The sequence below is a fragment of the Rhinolophus ferrumequinum genome, chromosome 22 (assembly GCF_004115265.2).
Source record: "Rhinolophus ferrumequinum isolate MPI-CBG mRhiFer1 chromosome 22, mRhiFer1_v1.p, whole genome shotgun sequence".
Lineage (NCBI taxonomy): Eukaryota > Metazoa > Chordata > Mammalia > Chiroptera > Rhinolophidae > Rhinolophus > Rhinolophus ferrumequinum.
In genome coordinates, this window is record NC_046305.1 from 14,984,048 (window position 1) to 15,011,484 (window position 27,437).

General features: G+C 40.4%; 1 protein-coding gene across 6 annotated transcripts in view; it reads left to right on the forward strand.

The window, feature by feature from the left end:
- The first annotated feature begins 930 nt into the window (after window positions 1-930).
- The window catches only part of SMG7 (SMG7 nonsense mediated mRNA decay factor), a 65,770-nt gene continuing 39,263 nt past the window's right edge, over window positions 931-27,437 (forward strand). For 4 of the 6 annotated variants that reach the window (XM_033093755.1, XM_033093758.1, XM_033093757.1 and 1 more), the window contains exons 1-2: window positions 931-1,159; window positions 21,216-21,354. In XM_033093755.1, the coding sequence (XP_032949646.1) occupies window positions 21,239-21,354 (116 nt within the window). In that variant the 5' untranslated portion in view covers window positions 931-1,159; window positions 21,216-21,238. The remainder of the gene's footprint in view (window positions 1,160-21,215; window positions 21,355-27,437) is intronic. The other 2 variants (XM_033093756.1, XM_033093759.1) reach the window with 1 other exon arrangement.

Genomic DNA, 27,437 nt, shown 5'->3' on the forward strand with positions numbered 1-27,437 from the left:
CCGCCAGCCTTCAGGCCCCGCATCTTCTTCGCAGGCCCGGCCCTCTCCACGCCCGGCAATAAGAGGAAACTATGGAGGTGGTTCCCGTCCTCAGGCTGGTGGAAAAGCCCATGGTGAATGCCTCGGGGTCTCCCCCAACGCTGCGGGAAGGGGAAAGGGAGGAGGAAGTGAACTTCACCGCCAGGGAGAACTACCCCGGATTCCCAACCTGGGGGAGGCCTTTAGATGTAAGGGAAGCCGGGGGGGAATCCTGGGCACCTTCCTGGGAATCCATTCGCAAAGGGAGGGTCACCCGCTCGGCGCACATTGGTTACTATGACGATACAACTACAGCCTCCAGTTGCCATAGCAGCTGCTTATCCAATCCGATTGGTTTCCTTTCTCCTCCTCCCTGGGCTCCATCTCATCCCCTCCAAATCTCCCTGCGTGCAGAGGGAGGGACCGCAGAAAGGAGGGGGGGTCCTCAGCGTCACTGTAGGGCGCGAGGGAAGACAAGAGTCGAGGGACTAGAGGGCGGAACTGTAGGAGGAAGGGTCGGCGTTTCCGGTAGGGAAGAGTGGAGGAGTGGAAAAGGGGAAAGTTGGATGGAGTGGAAAGACGGGGGAAGACTTTGAATGTAACTACCGGTAAATTTGGGCTCGATGTTCCCAGTGAGGCTGGGGTTGCCCCCTCGCGCGGGAGGAGAGGGGTGGATTGGCAGGAAGCCGCCAAGCGCCTTCAGCTGGCTGCTCAGCAGCCGCACAGTCGATGCACAGCCATCTGATCCCAAGAGGGAGCGCTACAGAGAGGCGGAAACCAACCAGAGGGACCGGCGCCGCTGAAATATCGCGAGAGGCACCCCACTTCCTTCCTCTGCTTCTCCCTCCTCTTCCCCCCGCCCCTTCCCTTTTCCCTCCTCCTCCCTCCTCCCGGGTCGGAGTGTCCCTGCGCCCCACAGACCGGAGCAGCAGTCAGAGCAGCTTTCCCCGCTCCCTCCCCCTTGCCTCACTCACCCTCACCCCCCCGCCGAGCGAGGAGGAGTCGGAGGAGAGGAAGATGGCGGCGGCCGCCAGCACCCGCGGTACCGCGGGGCCGCTCCGAGGAGCCTGAGAAACCCACAGAGGCTTCGCGGGAAGACGCGGCGGCGGAGGATGAGCCTGCAGAGCGCGCAGTATCTCCGGTGAGTGCCGAGGCCGGCCCCGTCCGTAGGGGGAGCGGGCCTAGGGTTGGGGCTTGGAGAAACAGACACAGAGGTGGTATATCCGGGGTGGCGGGGGAGTTGCTGTGTCCTTTCCTTCCCCGGCAGGGAGGCGGGGGCTGCTAGGAGCTCCGCGGGAGGCGGCGGAGCGGGCAAATACAGGGATGCCTAGCCACCGCGGGCCGGGCTGAGTTCCAGCGAAGCCGGCTGGTCGCGGTACCGGGAAGGAGGTTAGGGAAGCGTGAGAATGTGCGCGCGCGCGCCGGGGGTCGCGGGCTCGCTGGCTCGGGGTGGGGGAAGGTGCCCGGGGATGCGGCGGCGACCCCGAGTGGAGGTGGGTGTGGAGGAGGCTGATCCCCGGTGGCGGGGGAAACGTGGTGTGGTGTGGGATTGGCTGGAGCGGTGCATGACCAGAAGACCGTGGAAGTCTACACACCTGGGGTGTGTGGGGGGTTGGGGAGGAAGAGACCGCGGGAAACTGGAGTTTGTTCTTCATTCTTGGTGGGAAGTAATGAGGAATAATGTCATTTGTAGTTAGTTGGCGGGGTGGGGGTGCGGGCATAAAGAGGGGGAATGGATGAGGAAGTGAGGAAAGAGGGAGGTCCAATGGATGGGTTTGGGTTCACCTAAAGAACCTGGGTTAGAATCAGTGTAGTCGCGAGATACCATCATTAAGAGTGATGTTAAGGAACTTGTATGTGGAAGGTAGAGGGACGCGTGGGTACAGTGTGCGAGTATGAGCTGTGCGTGGGGTAGGGGGTGGGGGGACGATTGATACACGTTTTAGGAGGGAGAAGATGCAGACACTTTGGAAGCAAGTACAGGATGGCGAGAGCATATTGAATGGAAAGCCACCAGCTATTGTGCAGCCAGGACGGTTCCGCAGAAGCTGAGTTAAGACCTTGAAGGTAGAAGGAAACGAGGGTCAAAATCTTGATGACAGATTGTTAGAGTCTGAGGTTAATTGGGGAGTTGCGACTTCTTAGAAAAGGGGAAGGCAGATCTTAAAATGGATCCTTTTGGTCTTTCAGGAGCAGAACTAAGAAGGCAGGCTTATGGGAAGATGTTTTAAAAAGTGGTTTCATACCTTGTGGAGGAGGAAATTGGACGGGGTAGAAATCTGAAAAGAACAGAAAAGTCACTTGAGCTGTTTAGTGAAGTGAAAGTGTTGTTGTGTGAGTGGATCCCTATATGGACATCGCAAGAGAAGGTAGATAGTGATACATGAGGGTGGCTATTCTACTTTTGAAAGTAGTTATACTTTTATTAAGCAGAGTGGAGAAGAGAGAATGATGAAATCTTTGAGTTAATGGTGGAATGCCTGAGCTTAACAGACACAGGATCCACGCAACACGTGAGCCCAATGACTATAGGGCACTTGGAACGCCATCTGTATATATCAAGCTCCTTTTTCTCTCCTCTTGCCTGTTTATTGTTTAATATATCAGATAAACAATAAATACAACTGTGTCAAAGATGTATGGTAGATGGTGTAGAGGGAGGATATGGAAACCATCAGGATAGTCCTTAATTTTCAGGACTTTGCAGTTTAGTACACATTAGGCAAGTAAATAACAACAGTACAGAGGAAAAATGGTAAGTATCATACATGATGCCAAGTGTTATAAGAGTCCAAAGGCAAGAGATTATCTGAGCGGTTGGGGGGAAGCAGGAAAAGCTTCCTTTGTTCATGTGCTCATTCATTCACTGCTCGTCAGTCATTTTGTTGATCACCTATATGAGGCATTGTACCAACTGCTGAGAATAGAAAGGTAAGAACTCCACTCTCCTCTGACAGAGTTTACAGTTTGTTAGGCTTCAAGGAGAAAATAACACTTACACTGGACCTGAAAAATAAACAATATTCTGACAGGTGGATTGAGAAAAGGGGGTTCCAAATGGAAGGAAACCGAGCAGAGCTATGTAGGACGTGGATGTTGGGGGCCAGGGGAGGTGTTTAGTTCATGTACACAAGAAGACAGGGTGATGCAGCTAGAAAAACGTATAGCGTTTTGTAGGTTATTAAGTTTGATCCCTTCTTTTTACAGATGAGGAAGTATAGCCCAAAGAAGTTAAAATTGTTGAGGACCATGTAGCTGGAAGCTCTGTAACTCAAATGTAGGTCTTCTAATTCCAAATCAGCTATTCTGTGCAACATGTCTGGGTTCATCCATTTTTTCCCACAAATATGTGTTGAAAGCTTACGGTAATTCTAGGCATTGAGGATATCGTGGAGAACAAAATGAACAGAATGATATGTTTATCAGGTGGTGACAAGTACTAGGAAGAAAATAATGCAAAGCAGGGACATGCTGTTTTATAGTCGGGGTGATCACGGAAAGAATACTCCATAAGGTATTTGAGAGGGTCTTGAATATCATGATCTGTAATTTATAGTTAAAACGGGTGGACAGTAGACAATCTGAGATTTGTTTAGAAGGGAGTTCACGTGTTCATAGTTGTGTATTAGGAAGAGGAACCTGGGTACTGTAATGGGCAGTTAAGGCCCCAAATAAGGGGGTGCCAGTGGGACAGGAAAAGTACGATGAAAAGCAGACTGAGAGAGTAGTGATCATTTTAACAGGAAGGTCAGTTGGCTTTGAGAGGCTTCTGTGTTAATATATATTACATTTTGTAATTCACCATGGTCAGGAAGACTTACCATTCAGTTGGGGAATTAACGGTACACAGCTGGAGATGAATTTAGTTCTTAGCAGAAGGGAGAAAAGAGTAAGAATGAACACAATGTTTGAATAACCTATATTTTCCAGCTTAAGTTGAACAGGTAAACTTGAACAGGGGCAGGACTTGAAGTCCCTTAAGAGATTCCTGGGAGCCAGTCTTTTCTCAATCTTGCACATCTGTCCTAAGTACATAAAACAAGCCTTACGGCTAATAGTAGTCTGGGACAAGCCTTCCTGATAAAGAGAGGCGTAAACTAGCCTGAATTTCCCCCCTTTTTCAAAGGTAATCATTCTATGTAAAGTCTGCTGTGGGAGACCAGAGAGTGTCTTTAGGTAAGCATTATGTTCACTTTCTTTGAAAATGGAACTGTTGGTTTTTATAGACAACTCGGTAAGGATGCTGGGTATTGCTGAGTGAGTGTGGTTGGAGTTATCGCAGTTATTTTTTGTGACCTTGACTTTAGGAAGAGTTATTTTGCCTACCTTTGACAGTGGTGTAAGACCATGACTGGGCAGTTTTTAAACTGCATGGCTACAGATCTTCCCTCACTAGATGCAAATTAGTTTTGTCTCAGCTGAATTAATGTCTTAGAGTAAGTGAACTGGGGTATCTGGTATTGAAATGGGGGGTGGTGGCAAACCAGGGAGCAAGATGGCAGTTTGAAAAGAGTAAGAAATGGTGATACGAGGTAAGAAGCATCAGTAAGATGAAGAAGGAATTCAGCATCAAGTGGACCGAATTTGTCTTGAGTTGCAGAAAGAGAGCAGAGATGAAAGAAAAAAACCCTAATTTCTATCTGGGAAAGAAGGTGTTGGTAACCTAGGCAAGAAAGGCTGATGACACTTTTTTGTTAGAAGGGAAGTGTCATTTTTTTGAAATAGCAGACTGACAAGACTCCTATCCACATGAATAAGTGGAGAATACTTTCTTACATTTTATAAAAATAAGAAATGGTCTTAAATATGAGGGTTCTAGACTGACAATGGAAATTTATTACCTAATTTGAAAAACACACACAGTATTTTCTCTTTTGATTTATGACAACATGGAAAGATTTTAAAAGACTATTTTTAGCACCCTTGTGAGTAAAATAAAAAGGTATATTGAATATATTCATTTGATAAGGGTGAGAGAAGGGTGAGGATAGGCCACGGGTGACGTAGCAGGTGAGGTATAATATCGTGCTTTAATAGGATTGCATTTGAAAGAATAGAAATATGGAAATTAACATATCAAAGTTGGAAAAGCAGATTTCATATTTTTGTTGTTGGTGGCATGAATGGGTACCTGAAAGTTAGGTGGGTTAGTTTAACTGATGGATCTTGTTCAGGGAAGACGTGGAAGTACCAGACAGAGAAAACATCCTTGAAGTTGTTTTGGAAGATGAGAAAGTAGAAAAGTCAAAGCCGTAGTGGGGGGGAATACCAAACAGGTCAAATCCTTTTGTACAGGGTGGCACAGGTACCACTGAATGACATCTGCTGTTCATACTCTGTACTCCCTCCAACTTTCCACCTCTCCTTCCTTTACTAGTCTCCTCTTTTTGTCTTTAATTTCTTCCTGTGCTGTAGGTTTTTCAGTGAGATCCACTTGAAGTTGATCCCTGGTATTAGTGCCCTTTACAGGCAAGGCCTACAAATTGTTCATTTTGTTAGAGCTTTTTTTGCAGGATACCCTGTTTCCCCGAAAAAAGACCTTGCCAGACAGTCAGTTCTAATGAGTCTTTTGGAGCAAAAGTTAATACAAGACCCGGTCTTACATTATATAAGACCGGGTCTTATAGTAAGATAAGACCGGATATTACATTATATTATACCCATTCATATGTTACAGTAAAATAAGACCGGGTCTTATATTAATTTTTGCTCCAAAAGACGCATTAGAGCTAATAGTCTGGCTAGGTCTTGTTTTCGGGGAAACACAGTACCTGTTAATGAAGAGGCTGCATTCCAGTGGCACACTTCTTTGTCAAAAACTTTGTTACCGGAGGTAGAAATAATATAATAGCCATAAAGATTATTTTCTGAGACAGAAGAAAAATGATTCTCATTTAAATACTAATTAAAATATCCAAATATCCAATAAGCTAAAATGTATCACTGTAAATCTTGGGACAGAGGGAGGTAAAGGGAGCCTGGAGATGAGGCTGGATAAAGTAGCAAGCAGAGCCTTGTCGTAGCTCAGGGAGAGAGCAGGGATGTTTGTGGGAGCATTTGGGAGGAATTTGTATACTAAATAGGTGGGCTCCAGGTTCTGCCTGTTAATGTTGGCCTGGGTATTCACTATCTCTGGAAGCTTCAAGAAATTCGATAGCACATCCTGATGTTAATTCATTTTAATTCACATGGTCAGAAGTCTTCTCCCTGACCCATTTGCTGCTACCCCTTCCCCCAACGTACGGGGCTTAAAATAGCTTCGGTCCCAGAAAATCGGCCAAACATGGCTGATATACCAAACATGGTAAAATTGTTTGGAAAAAAAAAAATGACACTCTTTTGAGGCTTATAAGTCTATTTTTTGTTATAATGGTGTTAATAGCATTTTACCTGTTTGGATTTTGACTGGCTGAATTATTTTGGCAGTTAATTTCTGCTTCCCTTGTGGTTTCAGTTGGATTCAAAACGTGTACTTCCTGTCCTAGCCTGTTTCATTGCTTTCTAACAGCTGTTATATTCTACCTTCATGGTACATGACGCAGTTGCTGAGTTTTTGTACAGTTTTCCTTTTTAAGGTATGTTATATAGTAAGTAGTAGACACAGTAGAGCAAGTTTCGCATGAAGCAATTTTGGGGTAGAGGGTGGTTCGGACTTTTAAAAAGTTTGTTTTATAGTGGAGAAATATTATTTGCCACCAACTATTATCTCCAACCCTGGCTAGCATTTCATATTTTTGTTGTTGGTGGCATGAATGCGTACCTGAAAGTTAGGTGGGTTAGTTTAACTGATGGATCTTGTTCAGAGAATAAATTATTAAGCAGATGTCTTTCAGATAGTGAATTGTTCATCTGTATGTGGGTATTTGGGCAGATGGTCACCACACAATGCCATTTAAGTTTTGTAATCAAGCTATATTTTAATTTAGTTGCTGAATTGTTTTAGATAGACTTATCAGTGGTCTAAGAAGGGTTAATCTGCAGTTACAGAAAAATACAGGGATGGAGTTTTGGCAAACAAACATATGGTAAGTGAGAACTTGTAACCAACTCCTTTCTTGTTAGCATGTAAGTGGAGCTTCCTAGGAAGGTGGTTTTCACCCTCCCTGAGACCCAATTTGTACTCGTGGGAGTAGATGACTACTACATAATGGTTTAAGAAAACTTTAGGGGTCTCAGGTGGACTACGTAGAGATTGTGTTCTTTTTTTTTTTTAACCCTTCTCTGCTTCATTTAGAACAGTGTTTATTAACCTTGGCACATACTTATATTTTGGCGACACAGTATTTTGCTGTGGGGAGCTGTCCTGTGCGTTGCAGGAGGTGTAGCAGCATCTCTGGCCTCTAGCCACTAGATGCCAGTATCATTCTCCCCCACTTGTGACAACCAAAAATGTTTCCACACATGCCAAATGTCCCCTGTGGGTACACATTCACTCTTGGTTGTGAACCACTGATTTAGAAAATATACATGGGATGATATATTATATATGCATAGCATAGATTCGTTTTCTTTTCTCCTTTAAGCCACAGCTTCTTATTCTTATAGTAATAGGCTAGTTACCATGTTTAGACTTTACCCATAAAAATGAATACATGTTTAAATGTATTTTTCTTAATCTGTGTTTTGTTTTACTGGCACTTATTGAATACTTACTATATGCAGAGCGCAATATGGGGGTTTTGCCTCTGGAAAACTCAAAGATACTGGAGAAAGACGTTTAAGTGACCAATAGCAAATGAACTATATTAGGAGAAGCAGAAATACTGTGTGAGTACAGAGAAGAATAGAGGTGGAGGTGGGTAAGGAAGGTACGTACCTTGGAGGAGATGAGATTTGTTTTGGGTTCTGAAAGATGGATGGGACTTTTAAAAGTGGATATTGGGCAAATTGACGTTTCAGACAGGAAGAACGTCTCACGGCTCCTTTATTCCAAACATGGTTTTAAAAGTTTCGTTCACTTCCACTTAATACATTCAGGCCAGCCTTTCTAAGTTGTTCTTGCACAAGCTAGGTTATGGACAGAGAAACAGAGACGTGGAAGCAATAGTTCTGAAGGCTTGATGGCTGGTATCGGTGTTGAAAAGGGAAAAGCATGGTTACATGGGGTCCTGCAGTTTTCCTGCCTTCCCCTGCGCTCTTGGTTACAGACCATTTCTCAGAACCTACTTCAGCTGTGCTGTCTCTCTCCTTTACTAATCTTCTTTTGAGGACTAACCTCAGTTTTCTTTGAAAAAAATGTTGATTTTATAAAGGTAAAATCACACAGAACCAAACGCAGCTGAACACAGTGGTCTTAGCTGGGTCTCAGGCAGCACTGCCTGCCTCCAGCCAGCTCGCAGCGCCAGCACTTACTAGATAACTGTTACCTGGGCGAGCTACTTCAGCTTCTGTACCTCAGTTACCACATCTGAAAAGTACGCATAACAGTGGTATCTACGCCATGGAGATAAAGGTCAAGTGCGTTCACCGTGTACAGTGCTGGGAATGGTTCTGGCCCAAAGTCCACACTTTGTAAGTGTCAGCTACGTACACTGTCTGGAAGTTAGTGCTCGGCGAGGACTGTTCTGGTCATTCTGCACCTCTGCCTTCTGCACAGTCCTAATTTTAGAAATCTTGCAGTCATAGCAAACCCCACAGTCTTCGCAGGAAACTCTTAATCCTTCCTCTTTTCACCTGATTCCTCCTGTTTTCTCATTTTCCTCATTGGTGCTGCCACTCCTCCCACGCGGGTTTGAAACCTTGTACGTAGCCATCTTTGAGTTCTCCCAGTTTTCTTCACCCTCTTCCATGCGTACACCATTGTGGAAATGTTGCCTTCCGATTGTCTCCTCTTGTTCACTTCTAGCACTGTCAACTTTATACCCACACTGTTGCAATAGTCTGCCTCGCCTGCTGTTCTCACAGGAGCAAGAAGAAAGCATTGATCGGGTTTTCACTCGTAAGCACTGTCCACCGCTTTCTGTTTTGGAACTGTCATCACCTCTGGGTCTTGATTTCTTTAAAAAGGAACATTGATCTCATAAAATTGCTGTCAGTGTTAAAATGACGAAGGATTACACATGTTTAACAAATTCTGGTTCTCCTTCAAACTCCCCACCACCTGTCCCCCTGCCAATTTTGTGCAGTGCTTCTGTATTAATATTCCTGAAAAGCTTTAGTCTATGGCTTTACCTTGCTGTAAACTCCTTAGCCTGGCCTTGGCCTTCCATAAAATGACCCCCATCTATCTCTGCCACATGATATCTCTTTACCTTTTGATAGGAAACAACTGTCTGCCCCTCCCCCAATCTCTTCATTGTCTTCTGAACACGGTTTACCCATTCCTGCTTCGTTCTCACTTCCCAGGCCATTTCCCCTGTACGAAGTACCATCCTCTACTATCTTAACTTAAGCTTCACCTTCTCTGTGAAGACTTCTTGTCCGCCCCAGTGATGTCTACTTTCTTTGAACTTTGTAGCATTTGCTGTCCTTAGTCATTCAGTGCTTAAACTTTCTTAAATTTGTGATGATCTCTTTGATAGAAGTGAATTATCTCTGCAGCTAGATGGAGGATGATCGAGACCATGCCTTAGCATTTTTAAAATGCACAATGTACATAATAGGTGTTGAATAAAATTCTCATGCTTCTTTTTGCCAAACATTTATGGAATACTTACAAATACTAGTGCTAGGCTCTGAGAATATAAAAACAAAGGAACTGATTTTTGTTCCTTAGAATAGTGGTCTCCTGGGAGAAATGGGGGTCACACATGTATTTCAATGTAATGTGGTAAATACTATGGCATATGTTTTCATTTAAGGGATGCCGTGAGTATGCTGAGGAAAGGGGAACTTTCACTGTCCGGGGTGTTCAGAGAATGCTTCTGGAGTTGAACGCCTGAGCTCAGTTTTAAAGCATGAGTAGGATTAGACAGGTGAAGAACGGAGATAGTAGCAGGCGGAAAAACGAAATGAGTCAATGCATGAGGCAGTGTTTTGAGGAACTCTGAAAGGTTTGGTATTAAGAATGAGGATCTGGTTATCGTCACGATCAGGTCAAACTGACGGTCAGGTTATGTCATAAATTAAAGAGATTTTGATTAGTCACTCTCTCATTCTGTGTTTCCTTTGGGAGTCTAAGGTTTTCTTTCTACAAACCTGATCGTTAATCTTACGGGAGCAATTTATGTTTGAACGGTTGATGTTGATTGTACGCGTTCCTACTGGGGTGGGAGGCAAAAGATAAAGATATTTATGTAGTGCCCACAGTACTTCCTTTGAGGTACATAAATATTTAAATTTCCTTTCCTTTGAAAGTAGCTTCATCTTAGGCAAAACTTAGTTATTTGGAACATTATTAAATTGTTATGTAGCAGACGAGTTTTAGTGAACACATGTAATTCTGAAAGTATCTTTGAGTTCATAGGACTTATTTTATAGAACCGTCACCTGTTGAGATCAGACATGGAGTGAAGGTGGAGGTGAGGGAAGGACTTCTGTAGCATTGGGGGTGGAAATCAGGACTTCAGTGAAGACTCTTTGGATTTAACTTTTTCAAGTCTCTCATAAAGAAAAAAAAATGTTGCAGACCATTTTTGATTAACATTTTGTTTTCACAGTTCTTGATGGCATTTTTCCTTCTGTAGTGTCTGTCTTAAGTGACAAGCATGATTCTAAAATCTATTATATTTAAAGAACTGCTGTGTTGATGCATTAATATCCTCAGTCTGTTTTCTAAAACTCCATTGGTTCACCAACCACATAAGTTAATATATTCAAAGTCCTAGTATTTCATTGCTATGTTAGTTGGAATACAGTATATTAGAATGTGTTTTACTCATACTGTCTCTCAGAAAGGTCATGAATTAGTTTTTTATGAGATGACAACCTAACCAAATATTCTTGAGATGCTATGCTGTGATATCAGTAGTAAGATAATCAGAGTAAAATGCAATTGGAAGGTGGTATTCAAAAAATAAATGAGTTAAAGGTATGCTTACTTGAAAATTTTTTTTAATGCTGGTGGAAAAAGATAAAAAACATACTGTTAAGAGAACCACTATAGACAGGATGAAATTGAATATAAAAAAGTACCTTGGAGCATCTGCAAAATTTTTCACTTGTGCGTGTACACGCGCACGTGCACACACACAGTTTGTATAAGATATTTTAAAGTTAATTTTTTGTATTTTAATATTAAATTCTGTAAAATACATATTTCTCAAATTCTTAGTTTAAATGACCAAAATAATCATACTATTTGTTTGTCTGAACTAATCATTTGTTTTGCTTTGTTTCGTTTTTAGTGAAAAAAGTCAGAACATTTAAAAAACACCACCCAGATATTAAGGCATATTGGTCATAAATTCTGCTTCATAAAAGGAGAGGAAAAGAAAATGTTAGCACATTAATTACTTTCTAATTTTAAAACGTTATTAATTCAGTTGTCTGTAAACTCATACACAGGGGTCTTTGTAGCGTCCTGAGAAAGCAACATGTAATGAGCTGAATGAGCAAGACCTTTGAGTTAAAATTTGCCTAATTTGTATTTAGGTTGTCCTGAGTTCAGATCCAAGCACTGCTATGTATAGCAAGCAGTGTGACCTTGAAACTCCCTAGTCTTAGTTTTCTGCTCTGTATTTTCCTGTCTGTAAAATGACAATGATAGAATTATGGTGAGAATGACATGAGAAGACGTACAAGTATATATAAAACCCAACATAGTTCCAGGTGGGTAAATTTTACCCTCATTTATACATAGTATTCGTTTCCTGCATTTCTTCATGTTACTAATATTTAACTTACAGACTTGCTAATGTGGGCTTTAAATTGAGTGGGAGCAGTTGTGCCTTAAATAGCTAGAGGGTAGTGGAGGGGTCTTTAACACGAAGTGCTCTGCTGTATTCCTCAAGGGTACCATTTCACATTTCACTAGTGCTTTATACTTCCCAAAAGCTCTGACATAGTTGTCTTCTTAAGCTCTTGTGTACAAACCTTGTATAACTGGATTGGCATTTTGTAGGAAAATGAGACTCAGGGTACTTAATTTGTGGCAGTGGTAGAGTTGGGATCGATTGGCCTTACTCTGTTCTCTCTTTGTCCACTGCACCCACTTAGGCAGTGCTCTTAAAAATGAAAATTTCCCTTTTGGTAGCTGCGCTTGCCATTGATGTTGTCAAGTGTAATGTATGTAATTTAGATGGTTCACAATTAGGGGTTGCAAATTCATGTGTTAAAAAGCATATTTCTTAAACATAGCTTTAATTTTTTAAAATTTCAAGTGCTAATATAGAACTGGTTCTTGCTACTTTTAGCATCCAGGTAAGTAATACATATTTGTTTGAAACAAAACAAAACAAAACCCAGAAAACTAAGAGTGATCATATGCCAGTGAAAGACAGTGCCAATCATTGCTAGGAAAACAGGCACAAATCTCGACTGTTCCAGGCACACAGGAACTTCGGTCACCTTACCATCTGGGGCGTGTAGCCTTCCACTTATTTTTCACATGTGTATTAACATGCTCACTACTGGTATATACATGTGTATGCATATAAAGCCTGGGATCAGGTTATATCAGACGGTTTTGTAATGTTTTTCCCACTTAACATTTTGTCTGAGACGTGTTCATAATGACGTATTCTTTTGTTACATGGCAGTGCTGTGACTTTCTAGACTGACTGCCTAACAATGAAAAATGTGTTGTTTTCAACACTTTATTATTATGAAAAAATGCTATAATAAACACACATATCCTTGGGTATGTACACTTACTTGAGTGACAGGGTATGCACATTTAAAAATATTTTAAGTGTGGTAGGCAGAGTAATGCACCCCTCAACCCGCAAAAGATGTCTATGTCCTGATCCTCGGAACCTATGAATATGTTAGCAGCAAGAGGTCGTTAAGGTTGCTCACCAGCTGACTTTAAAATGAAGAGATTTCCATGGATTATTTGGTAGGCCCAATGAAATCACAAGGGTCCTTTAGGTGTAGAAGAGGGAGGCAGAAGCCTCAGAACCAGGGAGCTAGTCCTGTTGGAAGGGAGGGGTTCACAAGCCACGGAATGCAGATAGCCTCAAGGACCAGAAAAGGGCAGAAACCAGGGTTCTTCCCTGCAGCCTCCTGAAAGCAGCACAGGCATGGTGACACCTTGATTTGACCCCACTGGGACACATGGAGGCTTTCGACTTTCAAACCTGTCAGATAATCAATTTGTGGTGTTTTAAGTTTGTGGTAATCTGCTACAGCAGCAATAGGAACTCATACAGGTAGATGTTGCCAGAAGGCACCAGAAAGTTTGCACTGTTTATTCTGGCCTGAGCAGTGATTAAAAGTACCTGCATGCTCTCATCCTCATAGCACTGAAGGCCTCGTGCCTCTGACTTTTTTTTTTTTTGGAAGCGGATTCCTTGGTGTCTTTTTGCCTAGCATTTCCCAGAGAGTTTACCATTGAACATTAATTCTCTGGGAAATTCATAGGTGTTAAGATTCTCAACACATCCAAAGCAAAATAAATTTAAGAATACCGAGTTAAACTGGATTCTTATTTAGGATTTCTCATAGCTTGTAACATGCTAATGTGGGTTATGAAACCTCCAACAGGGAGAGATAGTTTTTGGTGTTTCCCAAAGTTATGTCACATCTCACAACACTGGTATTTTCTTGGAACACTCATTTGAAAATGTGGCTCTCCTTTGTTCTCCTCTTTTATCTCTTAACCTTTCTCTTTAATATGAGACAGTGACTTTCATATATGCCCACATCATCTCTAAGACATTGTCATTCTTCAAAATTCTCCCTCTAAAATCTGAAGTTCATCCATCCCATTTAGAGCACAGCTATGTCCCCATTAGTCCCACTGCTTCTGTTCAAGACTTCTATCTTGTGTGTTGGCACCAGAGCGAGAAAGACCACAACTCAGTTAGAAGAGGTGATTAATTAGGAGGTTCAGGTGAGAAATGATGGAGCCTGACCGAGTGACTAGGGTACCCGTTCATCTTCGTACAAGAACCCTGTTGAAGGAGATGCTTTTCTTGTTAAGACCTGAGTTACTTGGTTTTAGACCCAAATGTGGACATTATTACGTTGTTACTCATTTCCGATCCCCAGATTCCCAAGTGAGGTAAGATGGAAAAGGGAGAACAATTTAGAATCTGGGAATTACGGCCATGTACGGTGAAGTGAGTTCGAAAATGATATAATGCAATACCAAACTAATAAAATAACCTTTTTGTTTTCTGCCACCCTATTTGTTACTTCCACTGTTTCTTCAGACCTGCAATAACAATTAGTCTTTCCACTCCACTATTTTTGGCAGCTGGTGTGAAGCTACAAGTGATGACAGTACTCAAAAATGTATCACCAGAAATAATTCTCACTTTAAATGCTAAGAGGGAATTGCTTTCTTTTGTGTCAGGATTTACTTTTTTGTGTGTTTCATTTGGGAGATGTGTATAGTATATCCTGATTCTGCAGCCATATAGGTATACCCTTTAATATAAATCTTTGTGAAACTTGGAAAGGGTATCTTGAGTTAATACCCTTTATTTTAAATTGTTTGGTATGTCATTTTACGATTTTGAAGAAAATATTTTTAGGAATCATTCTGACCTGCTTGTTGTTTAAAGGACTTAATGATTATGCTCTAGCCCCTCTGCCATATGGGTCCTGAATTAGCTTCCGGTCAGCTGTAGTCTGGTGATGCTAACATGCCTTTTGTTTTTTCAGTTCTAACTTTGAGGCTTGCATAGAGTAGCAACGAGGTATGATAACTTTATGGAGAGAGGCTGCTGGTTTACCCTTCTGACATGATTAATAATATGCCAACATTTTATTTTTATGCCAGACACTATTCCAAACATTATCTATTAACTCTGCGTCCTCTCAGCAACCCTGTGAGGTATATACTATTGGCTTCATTTTATAGAAGAGCAAATAGAGGCAGAATAGTTAAGCCCAGGGTCATATATACAAAGTAGCAGAGTCTTGATTTGAACCCAGGAGTCAGGCTCCAGAATCCATGCTTTTAACTCTACATCATATGGACTCTACCTTTATACTTTTATACTCTTACTTGCTGAGGACTGTAGGATTTTATTTTTGTTTTGCTTATTTATATATTTACTTTTATATAATATATATAACAATACACGTAAACATATACGTATGTATAATCTGAACAGATTTTTCTCATCAGTCTCAAACTTCCTAATGCGTTTAGGTTTTGTAGAATAGTAAGAGAGAGGGCCAGGATAATTTTGCCAGAAAGTTCATTAAGGAGAATAGACAGGGAAGGTTGTTTTTTCTATATATTTGAAATAAATTAATTTAGACTGCTTTGAACTATGTAACTGACTAGTTGGCCTGCTGCTCTTCTCTCATTAATTATAGTTGTTCTTCCTGCAGTTTCTGCCTTTAGTATTGCTACGTAAATACAGTCTGTTTCCCGGGACCCTTGGGAATATTGAGAACCAGCTTCTATGGGAAAAACTGTTCTGGGACACCCCCCCATTCCTTTTTCCCCCCTCCCCCCAATCGTTCAAGTGGCGAATGACTTGCCAGTTTTTGTACCTTAAGTACAGAAGATTGGGATTGCCTTTTCTTTAGTGACTTGGTAAGAGTTATCGACCTTCCTCTACTTACCTTACGCTTTTAAAACTTCTCTTTTCATGTGACTTCACATTGTTTTTGAAAAGCTCCTTCTTCCAGAAAGTCTGTCTTTGGGTCAACCTAGAATTTTGTCAAGTAATTGTCAAACCAGATGTTTGTCTTTATTCTCAGTACTTTAATTGGTCACATTATTTTGTGTTTGTGTACCATTTTGTTCCCCTGTTACCTAGTATTTGAGGAAAGGGCTTTCTCTTAATTATCTTGGTATAACTTTAGGGCAATACTGAGTCTTGGTAAATGTTGACTAATAATGTATGAGATCATACTGATTGCAGACATTTTGAAATACATGAACTTCTCAAAATAATTGACATATCTCAGTCTTCAAGAAATGGTGAAGTCTAAAGATTTACTAGTATTATCTCCATTGTGATATAAACAAAACTAAGCACACTTAGGCAAAGAAAAGAAGCAAAAACTCATCTTTTTATAAAAATGCTAATAGATTATATTGGTTTGAGGATAGAAGAATAAGGGGACTGGACTATGTCATTTAGGTTCTTAGTTGTGAGAAAGAGAAACAACTTTGGCTTATGTAAGCAGGAGAGGGCTAGAGACCTAGGCTCAGTAGCTGTATTAGTTTACTACCGTGTTTCCCCAAAAATAAGACCTAGGCAGACAATCAGCTCTACTGCATCTTTTGGAGCAAAAATCATTATAAGACCCGGTCTTATTTTACTATAAGACTGGGTATGATATGATATGATATATAATATGGTATATGATATAATATAATATAATATATAATACCGGGTCTTATATAAGACTGGGTCTTAATATTCATTTTTTCTCCAAACGACACATTAGAGCTGATTGTCTGGCTAGGTCTTATTTTCGGGGAAGCACGGTATATTGCCACTGCAGCAAATTACTATGAATTTGGTTGCTTAAAACAACTTTATTATCTTACAGTTCTGGAGGTCCAAAGTTTGAAATGGGTTCCACTAGGCTATGATCTAAGTTTCCTTCCTTCTGGAGGTCCTAGGGGAGAATCCATCTCCTTGATTCTCTAGCTTTTGAGGCTGCTCCCATTCCTTGGCTCATGGCCCTCTTCCATCCTTAAAACCAGTAATCACACCAGTCTACCCGCTGCTTCCTTCATCACATCTTCTCTGACTCTGCTGCCCTTCCCTCTTTTACTTACAAGGATCCTTGAGGCACGCTGTTAATCCAGGATAATCTCTTCTCAAAATCCTTAGCATAATCACATCTGACATAACATTAGTCCCTTTTAAAATCAGAGGTAACGAATTCACAGGCTATGGGGATTAGGGTGTGTGGGCATCGGTGGGAGGCCATTATTCTGCTCCCCACAGCAGCTGCAGGCCGGGACCATAAAATTCAGCCTGCGAGGACACTGCTGTGCCGGACCTTGATCCGTCCACGCGTGCATCCCTGACACTCCTGATGGCCCACTGCCACTGGAATTGGAGGTGGTTGCTGCTACTGTCCATGGTGGCTTTGCCGCAGTCCCTCTTTCTCTAGCTGTGGGGTTGGTGTGCTCATTGATGAGGTCTGGTTCATGTGCCTGCACCCTAGCTGCAGGGGACTGGTCAGTCTGTAACGGGAAGTCGGTTCTGCCTTATGAGTTTCCCATCTCATCTCTAGCCTCAATGCTCACGAGTCCCAAATGAGTATCTGTAGCTCAAACCTTTCTCTTCAACTCCAGTCTCTCTAACCACTGGCTACATTCACTTGGATGTATAATAATTATCTCAAACTCATCATCATTATAGAAAATAACAGCAAGTGCTTACATAACACCATTTGCCAGTCACTGTTGTCCCCAAGTGGATTCTTCCCCCATATCTACTTGTATCATCTTCCTGTTGTTGGTAAATGGCAAATCCACTGTTCCAGCTGCTTAACCTGAAAACCACGAATCATTTTTTATTTTCTCTCTCTCTTTTTTTGTTTTTTTCACCCCATTCACAAATGCTGTTGGTCAGAGTCTGAGCACATCTTACCATCTCTACTGCTGCCTAGTGGTCAAAACCAGTCAATTCTCTGAGATATCCCTGTAGAACCTGTTAAAATCTAGATTAGCTCACCTCTTTGCTCAAAATCTCCGAAGGTTTCCCATCTCTCAGACCATCTAGGTCAAGTTGGATGACTCAGTCATCCAATGGCTCAGCCTGACCTGAATGATCCAAGACAGCCTCCCTCAAAGGTCTAGACCCTCAAGTGTCTGCATGGCTGTGAAAGGTGGGAAAACTGGGTCTCCTCTTTCCAAGTGGTCTGTCACCCTTGGTTTCATAACATGATGATGGTGTTACAAAAGGGCAGGCCCAAATGCGCAAGTGCTTATCAAGCCTGTTCGTTCCACGTTTGCCGAAGTCCATTTGGCCAAAGTAAGTCAGATGGCCAAGCTCAGGCTCAGTGTGTGAAGGGAGTTCTCAAGGGTGCAGATCCAGGCGGTGTATGATTCATTGGGGGCTATTAATATAACAGTCTTCCTTAGGTCTTCTGTGATCTGTGTCAGGTTTGATTTGTTAATTTACTTGATTATAGTACAGCACTCCTTTCTTTAGTCAGATAAGGAACTAATAAAGCAGGAACCTGACTAGATAAAACTGATATCTGGAAGTACAGGCTAAATAATGCTTCTTTGGTGGAAAAATCAGACTTGACTTTTGTAGAGTATCTTTTATTTTTAAATTTCAGAGACCACCTGGAAGTAGAGAATATTATATGTACCGTAATAAGTTCTGGATTATTTTATTTAGTTAAATTAGACAGTATTCTTAAATATTGTTGCTAGTCGTTTGTGTTAATTAACTTGCCCCTCTCTTATGTTAGTCCCCTACTCCAAATTGGAAAGTTGTACTTTATTTTTCCCCAGCCTAAATTTACATTATATAAAAGACTGTTTGCTGTTTCTTTTTCCACTCTAATTATATGAAAGACTGTTTGCTGTTTCTTTTGGCACCTATCAAAGGACATAGTCAAACCCTTGCTTTCTTCAAATCCACTGTCTTGTGTTGTTCCTATGTCAGTTATTTTTCTCCTGTTACTCTTTCCAACAAGTCTTATCTGTTATTACTTACATTAACATTTGTTTTAATTCTAGTGTCTACTCATATTTTTGCTTTCCTTTTTATCTTTGTTTGGAATTCTGTTAACCTTCTCTTACCATGGTAAGTATGTGCAAGCAGTGATTAATTCATTATGTCTTCAAGGGTAGTCTTACCTGTCCATTTATATATTGATATACTAATTTTATTAAAAATTGCTTTCCTTTTATTTTTCCCTATTACCTGTAAGACATTTAGTTATTCATTTTTAATGCATTAAATAAGTGGTTTATATTATCTTTTATTTATTTCAGGAGGGTACAGGGGTTGTTGCAAGGAATGAAATTTTTTTTTTTTTAAAGGTACTGGGTCCAGTAGGGTTGGAAACCGTTGTTCTGTTATACTTCATCGAATGTAAAAATTGAGATGAGGAGAAATAGCCTTCCAGTTGTTGATGGCTTAATCTAAATTTCGTATTTAACTCACTTGGGTTGTTAAACTTAGCCATGTTCTATGAGGTTTCAGATTTTGGATTGTACAGAATTGTAGATCCCAATGTGAAGAAAACAAAACCTGAATTTCAGAGATCCCAGTAAATGATCATGGACTTCTCTAATCAACTGTATAAAATGGTCGATTTTTCTGAATTGGAAGTATGTTATTCCTCGTCGGCAGACGAAAAACCTTTCCGATTGTTTTCCTGGAAGGCTTTTGAAACTATTGGCAGTTTTGAGAAACCTTGACTTTTGGGGATCTTGGCCTTGTGAGAGACTTTTTAGACCAAATGCACATAAGCTTATTTGAGCAACTCGTGGTCTGGCGGGGGCTGTTAGGCGCTGGGTCCACCAGGTCGACTAGGACAGTCTTAGTGGAGGAAATGTGTGCGGTGAGAGCTGTAATAGGTAAGTGGGCATGAGGTGTGCGGGGAGGGCGTGGCCAAGCCAAGGCCCCGCCCCCACTGGAGTCGCTGAGTCTTCAGCTCAGAGAAGGGGTTCGCCAGACCAGGAGGGAAGAGGGCTGCGTGCCAGGTGTGTATAGGAACATGAAAAAGATACCGAGGGGCAAAATAGCAAGGAAATCAAAGGAATTTAGTTTTCTTGGGTCATAAAGTATAAAGTGGGGAGCCGTGGGACCTTACATGCTGTGTGCAAAGGAGCCTGGGTTTTATCATGAGGTATTTTCTATCAGTCTTTCCGCTGAAGTCAGGCAATTGAATACATGCTTTGGAAGTATGGAGGTAAAAGTTCACGTAGACCTGCATGTTTGGAATTTCTCTTAAGACTGATGTTTATTGTTAAAAATTATGAATAACGGTGTCTTTTATTCTAGAATTGATTAAGGTGGGTTCTTAGCTTCAATCCTAATCTATAGACTGAGGATAATAGTAGCATTTACATTTTAGGATTGTTGGGAGGAGTCATGGTAACTGTAATGATGGTAGTCATGATCCCAGTGACGTCATAGCCAGCAGTTCTTTGAGGGCTTCCTTACCACAGAGTGGTCCTAGGTATTTTATTTCTAGTACTCCATTTACTCCTCAAAACATCTCAGTGTGGTAGGTACTTTCATTATCTCTCTCTTCTGACAAAACCGGGCGCAGAGAAGTGATTTTCCTAAGATGCCTCACCTACGTAGTAAGTGGTGGAGCTTGGTTTGAACACCGACCATCTGAATACAAGACACTTGACTGCATTGTATCCCATTCTGTGTATTTAGAACCTTCAGCATAGAATCTGCCACGTAATAATTGTAACTAAACAATTATCAGTAGCCAATAACAATTACTTAACTTTGTCTAAATCTCTGAGTTAAATTGGTGTTTCTAAGAAATTGTGCTGTGGTTTTCCTGTCTTGACTTACCCCAGCACGCTGTTGAATGCAGACAGTGCGACACCCAAACCTGTGCTTTTAACTACTACCTTCCACTGCCGCCTCCTTCCTTGTTGGGCTGTCTCCACATTCGATTTTAAATCCCTGGCAGGGATCATGTCTGTTTTGTTCTCCATTTTATGTCCAGTTCTTAACACTATGTCTAGCCTATAGAAGTAACCAAATCTTTGTTCAGTGTGTGAAGATCCCAAAACCTGCCATTGTCAGCTGATCTTACGACATAAACATTATTTGTACCACTTAAACAACTGTAGCTTAATTGCTTTACATGGTTTTCCTTCGGTGAACAGTCCAGTTTGGACCAACCATCTGCTCCTGTGTTCTACAAGGCACTCTCACCTTGGTACTACAGGAACCCTGCTGGGTAACCAGTATCTGTTCTGTAGAGGTCACTCAGCTTTCAGACAGAGAGGGAGATGAGGATAAGATTTTTATCTACAGCTAGGATGCTAGAAATACAAAAAACAGAATTTTAAAATGTGTTTTCTAAGAAAATAACTACAAAAAGGAAAAAAAAAGCTTTGATATTTTTCCTTCATTTTTGACATTAAATCATTTCAAATAAAGAGAAAATAATTTAATTTTCTTCACGGGGTTGTCTGTTGTGGGCTAACTCATATTTTCCTCTTCTCCTCTATCTAGAATGTCTTAGACCATTCTACCTTATGAGAAATTGGATGTTCTTGCAGATAGTCATTGTGGGAGAAAACGTTTCATTTAAGTCCCAGATGAGGACCGGAAACTTGAAATCAGAGGAGCATCTGAAATCAAGTAATATTAGGTAGGATAAAAATTACAAGGGATTTGTACATGTTTGTGTTCCTTTTAGAGACGTATGTTAAACTGTGCATATTTTATGAGCACTAGTAGGAGAATGAGAGACTTTCTGAAGCATTTCCCATTAGCCAAGATGGGAGAGAGGAGTGCTAACGATTTTTGTGTTGTTTTTTAACTTTTGTGGCTTCATGAGAACTTTGGCATATGTTTACTTTGTCATGAGAATTTATATCTTACAGTCCAAGGAAGTTCTTAAGACATTTATTACATTAAATTTAAGAAATTTTTGTTTATGTATATCTGAATATTCATGATAAGCATAGGGACATGTGATCCATTTGATAGATTATCCTTCAGAATGAAAGTTTCTGTGTTTTGGGTTTACATATATGGTGGTTCTGAGTGCAGGGAGCCTCAGCTCTTCGTTCTGCGTCGCCAGCGACACCGTCAGTCCTCCTCTGCACCTGTAGGACCAGATGGGACCGTGTGCTGCAGAAGCCTCTAACCACGCACTGTGGACTAGTTAACTCGTCACAGCAACTTGGATGAGTTATAATGGCAGAGTCAGTGACAGTGCATGTCTCAGAGATGTGGCTTTTCAATGAAAAGTAGGAGCTGCTCCTAGAAGTTGATACCATGACAGTGACACTTAGAGCTAGGACATTTCTCCACCCCACACCCCTCTCAGCTTCTCCTAGTACGTTTCTCCCTAACCATAACTCCCTCTGATTCATCCTGCCTCTTTTTCAAAGCCCGTCTTGCCTCTGGCCTTACTAATCACATTCTCATGTTCTTCCGTCTCTTCCAGAACTGCTCTCTCTAAGGTTTGTTCTCAGTCTTGTATCTTCAACCTGTTCCTTTCACTTAGCTTCTTTTCTTTGTTCTAAACATGCTCACCTCGCCCACTGAGAACAAGAACGTTCTCTTTACCCACGACCCCCTTTTCATTCTTTCACTGCCCAGAGTCTTAAGAGTGGACTTAAACTTCTCCCTCTCATTGGTTCCTCAGCCCCTGCAATTTGACAGTTTCTGTGGCAAGGCTGTTGTTGACCCTTATTTCGCCAAATCCAACACACTGTCCAGTCCTTGTACTTTCTCACTGCCTTTGATCTTTTCTTTCTATCCTCTTATTTTCCATATTCCACTCTTTTGTTCTCATATACCTGCTGACCGTTTTTTCTTTTCTTCACGGGCTCTTTCTTTCATCTGCCCTTTCTGGGCAGTTGCGTTTACTCTCCTGGTTTCACCTACCACCCATGTGCTGATCAATCCAGCGCTGTATGCCTCGTCCTCCCTACCACCCATGTGCTGATCAATCCAGCACTGTATGCCTCGTCTTGATACCTCCCCTGTCCCTGACACGCGTCTCTAGTGCCTGCTTACACTTCACTGTCTCACATACCCAGCTGTCCAAGTGAACAATCTGGGAGGGATTTCAAACCATTTCCTCTGCTTTATCTTTCCTTCTGCCGATTTTACTTGGAGATAGTTTTGACTCTTAGGTTTTTCTGTCCATATGTATTGTCACCTGCTCACTTCCAGTCTTGCCCTTTTAAAATCCACCATGCATGCATCTGGTTGTTGTAATCTTTTAAAGATTCAATCTGACAGTGCTTTGCCCCTGCTTAACCCTCAGTGCTGGTTTCCTGTTAAGACAGAATCGGAGCTCCTTGACATGTCATGCAAAGCCTCGCAAGCTGCTGTGTGCCGTGGTTCTCCAGCTCATGTCCTACCTTGCGTTTTTCTCTAGTCTACTTCCTTCACTGGGTTAGTTTTGATTTTATTGGTACGCTGTTTTTCTCTGTCTGTAAGAATAAGTCCTTATCCTTTGAGATTTCCATACCAGAATAGGCCCTTAAATAAACTAGGTACACATTTTCAAATAATACAGATTGTAGAGTAAATGTAATACAGAGCATTGGAGTGTCAGGAGATTAGAAAATGCATGACAACCTGTAAAGTGCCACAGAGAGAAAGCAAGTTAGTACTTTTATTACCTCTTACTGAGAAAAGCTCTTTTAGGAGCACCGTCTTCCCTAGATATTCTTTTCTACGTGAAATTCAATAGTAGAACAGCAATATGGTTTATTTTCTTCTAATTCCATGAGACTTGATGTGTTAGGGATCTATATAGATTGTGTGTTGTGTACCTGCATGTGTAAACACATTCACCTATAGTTTGTGGCCTTTTATTTAGCACAAATATGATTAGGTTATTATGTTTATGATTATAATTGATGAATGCTGTTATCCCAAATACTCCTTAGTACTCTATGAAAATAAGTAAACCAATTAACTTGAAATAAAACCTGCCATGGCTTTTATTTAAATTAAAAAGAAAAATACTCTAGTCTTGTCTCCCAAAACAAGGGGGACAGATTCACCTTTCCTTAGCAACTGTGAGTTGAGAGGATGTTAGCTTACACATATTTCTGTTCTGCTCATAGGAGGAAAAAGGGGGTTGGGAGTTCAGGCAGAGGGAATCTTCCATTGTATCTGCCCCTGATTTGGAAATGCCTTCTGTTTTTAAACTATGAATCTTAATGTGTGTTCTTAAAAGAGATTATCCTGTATCTGTTACCTTGCATTGTTATAAAAGTGCTAATCAAGATATTTGTTAAAGAAGACAATTAACTTTAGTTTATTTCCTCTACTGACATTATTTAAAAAATTATCATAAAATGTTAAGTATTGAAAGCCCCAGTTCCGTGGGCAAACATTCCCGATTTATTTTTTTGCTTACAATCTTGTATAGGAGGGACTATGATACAATGGTTAGGAGTTAGCCTTTGGAACCAAACTGAGTGAGTTCAAATGCTACCTCTACTGCATACTTACTAACTTGGTGACCCCAGTCTCTGGGGTTATTTAACCTCAGTCTCCTTGGGTTTCTTCAGCTGTAAAGTGGGGGCAGTAATAGTTCAGTGTGAATTAAGTGATTACTTTAGGTTAAAGCCCTTAGAACAGTGTCTGGCAGTAGTAAGTGCTATATATAGTGGTAGCTATTTCAGTATCTGGTGCATTCGAATGCATTAAATGTATTTATAGATCTTGATCACGTTGTCTCCAAGAGTATTGTTTCACATGGTTAGCTTTCAACATATTTGATTATCACTGAATGTTTCAGATTTTATTCAGCTCTTGATAACTTCTTTTTCATCGTTTGATATGTACTTAATTTCTCTTATTTATTAATTGAGATAATCTATTTAGTATTTTGAAAGCTTTATATTTTATAACTAATGGTGCTAATTTACTGTTGAAGGCATGATAATTTTAATTCTTGGATTCTTGGTTCATGCGTTCTTTTCATTGATTCCTTCAGCTTAAAGTAGGAATATAAAGGAAGTCATGCTGCCATGCCTTCTACCAAGAAAAAACATTTTAAACCTCATCTCTTTATGTAAACATTGGCTATAAACTGTAATATTAGTCTTTTTTTTTTTTTTTTAAATACTGGAGAAGGGGAACGGTGTGTTTTTCTAGGACTTTATTGGGGAAGAGTCTGTTTTTCCCAGGGCCCATCATCTCCAAGTCGTTGTCCTTCTATCTTAGTTGTGGAGGGCGCAGCTCAGCTCCAGGTCCAGTCGCCGTCCTCAGTCTAGTTGCGGGCTGTACAGCCCACCATCCCATGCGGGAGTCGAACCTGCACCCTCATTGTTAAGAGCCAGTGCTCTAACCACCCGAGCCATCCGACTGCCCTGTGATATTAATCTTTAACAATATTGTTCTTTAACAAAACCAGTAGGTCAGTTGAGGTGTATGTTTTTCTTTACAAAGTAAATTAAACAGCCAATTTTGTGCTAATCTTTATGAAAGTTGGTATAAGATCACACCTATCTATTGATTTGATTTCTTGTATATTATGCACTATAGAAAGAAAACTAATAATTATGTAGGAGGTAAGATGGGGTTTCCTCTTTTTGTGAGATAGCAATTCTTAGTTTAACCCTCTTTCTCACATGTTTAATGGGCATTTTCGGTACACAGATAAAAGGAAGAGTTAGTGGATAATGATATGTAAACCTAACCATGTTTTAAACAGTTTGCAAATTAATTCCATCAGAAATAGAGCATGGCCTATAAGTACTAACTTTCTGATTACATGAGACTGTATTTTTTAACATAGTTCTCTTTGTGACAAGGTTACGATATTAGCTAATAAAAATTGATATCTGTACTCTGAGGAAGCTATTATTGATCATTCCGCATATAGGAAAACTTGTTTGGGAACTGACAGATATTTTAGTTCTCATTTTTTGATCAAGTGCTCCCTAGAGCAGGAGAGGCACACTTTTTCTGTAAAGGGCCAGATAGTGAATGTTTTAGGCTTGGTGGGCCATGTCCTTGCTGTCTCAACTACTCAGTTTAGCCTTCGTAGCAGAAAGCAGCCGTAGACAGTACATACATGAATGGGCATGACTGTGTTCCAATAAAAATTATTTACAAAAATTGATCCAGGGTGAAGGAGGGAATTCACTGCACTGGAATATGAATTTTACTTGTTCTGGTCTTTCTGATAAACATCTCAGTTGTAATTTATTTCATAATATGAGCAGATCTTGTAATTTAGACCTATTACCTTAAATGTTAGTGTTTGACCGACAGCGCGAAAATCGAAACCTAGATAACATAAACCTAGGTTAGCTTTTTATGTCATAAATTTTTTTCTAATTTGAAAGAAATAGAAATAAATAACTTGGACTTCAGAGTCAGGAAGAACTAAGTTTGTACTTAATTGTACCTAATTGCTTTCACACTTCAGAGCTTCAATTTCCTTGTTTATAGAATGGAAATAAGAGTAGCTGTCTCCCAGGATGGTTCAGTTTATTTAGCTGTATTTTCATCATTTCAGTTTAGCAAGATTGTTTGTCATTAACATGTCTCTTTCAGAACCTGGAGAAGAACTCTGCACCAAGACGAGCACCTGTCTTACTGAGAAATCGAAACTCCTGGAATTTCAGAATGCTTTAATATTTATGTCAGATAGTTTTTATGACATTTTTGCACTTTTGTTCGTTCTTGAATTTTTAGTTTTACAGTTTTTCTTGGACAGGTAATAGTATATAAAAATATAGTGTAAAACTTTGTTCTTTGTCAATGGACGCCTGCTCCAGAATCTGCCAGAATTATAGTTCTTAGTGACAGCCTGTAAAAGAAGCAGGTTATTTGTACACAGTTCTTGTTACACGCTCAATATAATCTTCGTTTGACTGGAAGCTGGTGTCCTCATTAGGCAGACGTTAGCATACCAAAATGATATTGTCCATTTTTACAAGGAAATTTTGTTTGGAATGAGAAAACAACCTTTAGACACAAGATTCTAAGTATAACATGTCTTATATACATTTGAGTATGAACTTCTGGTTAATCTATGGAAACATAGTAAAATACATCTTTTATAACTTTATAGTTCAGGGACAAAATGAAAAGGTTATTGAATCCAGTAAAGATGCATAATTAGCACTGGCTTTCTCAGTATAAAGTTCATAAATTAGTACTCCTGTAGGATTTGGGGGGAGGAGAGGAGGTGGTTGTGACATTGGTAGGATAGAATATGTGGTGTTCTTTATTAAATTGTATGATGTTAGGTTTTAAGGGCGTAAGCCAACAACCTTGTGAAATTGATTTCTTTTTAATGGCAAAAGTTTAACACCCAAAGCAAACAGTGAAGTTAGGCTATCTGGATAATGGAAATTAACATGATACTACATTTTAGAACTAAGTGTAGCTGTTTATTGAGTATTGTTCACTTATACTGATAATTCTCATGTGGTTTGTGGTTACCTCTGTAGCGCTCTATTATGATTCTATTGTTTGAAAGCTTAATTTTTAAAAAAACAGAAGTATCTTTCTAAAGGCTAAGAAAATAAAGTTCATGTTACATTTTGATGAAACTAATATTCACAATTGATACTAAATACCTAATAATGTAAAACATTTTCCAGTAAAAATTTTAGAATCTCTGAATATTTTCTAGCTTTTATGTGAAATTTTTTTTTAAATGTGGGAATCTCTTGTTTATATACTTAACCTTCTTAGAGTGTATGAACATGATTTATTCTTTTTCCTTTTCTTCATTTAAAA